General features: G+C 40.4%; 1 protein-coding gene across 1 annotated transcript; it reads right to left on the minus strand.

Moving 5' to 3' along the window:
* Positions 1-302: 302 nt before the first annotated feature.
* Positions 303-2,027, minus strand: LOC131898912 (zinc finger and SCAN domain containing protein 4F-like). Its single transcript, XM_059250239.1, has 2 exons — positions 1,632-2,027; positions 303-443 (listed from the first exon to the last, which is right to left on the minus strand). The coding sequence occupies exons 1-2, from the start codon at positions 2,025-2,027 to the stop codon at positions 303-305; spliced, it is 537 nt and encodes a 178-aa protein (XP_059106222.1).
* Positions 2,028-2,505: the final 478 nt, after the last annotated feature.

Raw genomic sequence — 2,505 nt, forward strand, 5'->3', positions numbered from 1 at the left:
TACCTGGAGGTGACTTGACTTGTTCTGCTGTAATTATGAGGGCTTTTATAAGAAACCCTTCTATCTTCAGGCTCTGGAAATTGTTCTCTTTGGATAATGATAAGGGAGTCAATCTGATTTCCAGGACTACTATTACCACCATTTACATCCCTAGTGCTCCAGGGATTGTTTTGGCCATCTTCATTGTCTTCATGTCCTGTGGAAATAAGACACTTGATGAAACTGTGCCCAAGAAGGGATCCCTACACAATATACCTCCTCTGTGCAGCTTCCTGACACTCACCTGTTTTTAATAACATGTCTTAGGAGACTGGAAAGGGTGTCCTTGCATTCTCTTGTGTTGAACTTCTTGATGATTGCTGCTCTTTCAGAAGGTTGATGGCTTCTTTTAAGGACATGGTCTCAGAAAAGAGGGCTTTCTGCCCCTGCATGGCGATGTGAACCTGTAAACAAAGCCAAATGACAATTGCCAATGAATCTGTGGATCTGTGGATGACAGAAATCCTGCCCACCAACTGATTGTATGGCATTACTGGAATATTGATTAGGTCATTTGTCTATTTCTCACCTCTGATGGTGTTATTCTGTCATTCACAAGTTATGTTGTCTAAAGTCCCTATTCACAATGTATTTGCAAGTGCTGAGTCACAGTTCCCAGGGAAAAGGTAAAGTTATATTTCTGCAATGCATGGCCACATCATTTTCTTGGTTCCACCAATGGTCATTACATTTGTGGAAAGATGAGGTTGGTCCAAACTGGAAAATAAGGACTTTTACCCTTCAAGGACGGCTTCTCATTATTCTAAGGATTGTCCCCTTTCCCCCTGCCAAGTTATGGAAACTATAACAAAATTGCTGTCTTAGTGAAATACAGCAAGGTTTGATAGGTCTAATCAGGAAGAGATTTGTACAATGACATTAGAAATGTGTTTATGGGGTGTTTAAAAAATGTCACCACATTGGCCATTTCTGTCAGTGACTAAGCATTATGCAAACCTAGATGTAATTACATTGGATCTTCTTTAAACATCTATGTTCAGTTTGGGTTTTCAAAATTTGCATTGCCTCACCATTATTCATCAAGGTATATCCTACGGGTATGCCAATGTTAAATATGTATTTGATAGCTATAATTTAACATCAGAAATAATATACCAGCATCCTGAAACTTAGGTATCATAGACAGTTGTTCTTAATGATTTGTAGTAGATAATTTGGAGGACTATTAATTGAATTAAATCTCCAGTTTCTGCCCCCCAGGTCCCGGGATCACATGCTACTTCTGAGAATCAGAATTTTAAATGTGTTCTGAGATTGCAACTCAGTACTCCTGATTAGGATGTAACCAGCACCCTAAATGAGCCAAATTCAAAGCCCAAGGTATCATTTCTAAACTGATAAAGGCTTTGTTCAGATGTCTTATCCCAATGTCTCTGTCATCATTTAAATAATTTAATTATAATTACATCCATCCAACAATCCATGGGCTCTTTTCTGTTTTATGAAACATGGTGGTGGTGGGGCAGTGATAGTCTTACCAATTAAAAAACAAAAACAACTTTCTACTTTTCCTCAAATAAAAATGACTGTCTTAATTGCTGACTTAACTATCTCTCAGCCAAGGTACTCACCATGACAGGAGGCTTCAAGCACTCATCAGTCAGACCCTCCATGAATCTCCCCATGTTTCTGTCACTTGATTCCCATTTCTCTTTAAAGGCAAACTTGTCCTTGCATTTACTAGTGATGAGAAACTCCTTCAAGACAAGTTGAGAAATCATCTGCTCCTTGCTCTGCTTTTCGGGCTGCAACAAGGAGTTAAAAGTCTCCCAGAGTGCTTGCAGCACCTGCTTTGCACAGGAGACACTGTCATTTTGGGGAAAGTTGAGCTGAGCAATTGGCGAGTTAGAGATAGCTTCTTCCCACTGCACAGGAGAAACCTGGGTTGGAATAAACTCCATGCAGTCTAATAAAGGGTCATTATTTGGTAACTGGGGCTTAAAGGATTCTCTGAGGTGTGAAGCCATTCTGTTGAGAGACCTCAAAAAATTCCACTTTGTCAATCAAGTATCTGTCTTGTGACTTGAAGAACAGAAAAGCCACTAGATACTTATGATAGGCAATGGTAGCACACGCCGTTAATCCTAGCATTCCAGAGGCAGAAATCCATTTGTTCAAGGTTACATGCAGGCATGGTGACATACACCCTTAATCCCAAGAAGTGAGCATTTAATGCCAGGGAGTGCTGGCAGATAGCAGAAAGATATATAAGGTGTGAAGACCAGGAACTAGAAGCATTTGGCTGGTTAAAATTTTAGGTTTTGAGCAGCACAGTTCAGCTGAGAGCCATTCTGATATGAGGACCAAGAGGCTTCCAGTCTGAGGAAAAAGGACCAGCTGAGGAACTGGCGAGGTGAGGTGGCTGTGACTTGTTCTGTCTCTCTGATCTTCCAGTGTTCACCACAATACTTCGCTCTGGGTTTGTTTTATTAAATAAGACCATTT

This window comes from Peromyscus eremicus, chromosome 1, assembly GCF_949786415.1.
Source record: "Peromyscus eremicus chromosome 1, PerEre_H2_v1, whole genome shotgun sequence".
Lineage (NCBI taxonomy): Eukaryota > Metazoa > Chordata > Mammalia > Rodentia > Cricetidae > Peromyscus > Peromyscus eremicus.

Excerpts from the sequence above, each read along its gene's own strand:
- LOC131898912 (XM_059250239.1), bottom strand. The coding sequence starts at position 2,027 with ATGGCTTCACACCTCAGAGAATCCTTTAAGCCCCAGTTACCAAATAAT. Across the intron at positions 444-1,631 it reads GCTTGAAGCCTCCTGTCATG|GTTCACATCGCCATGCAGGG; the intron begins GTGAGTACCTTG and ends CTTTGTTTACAG.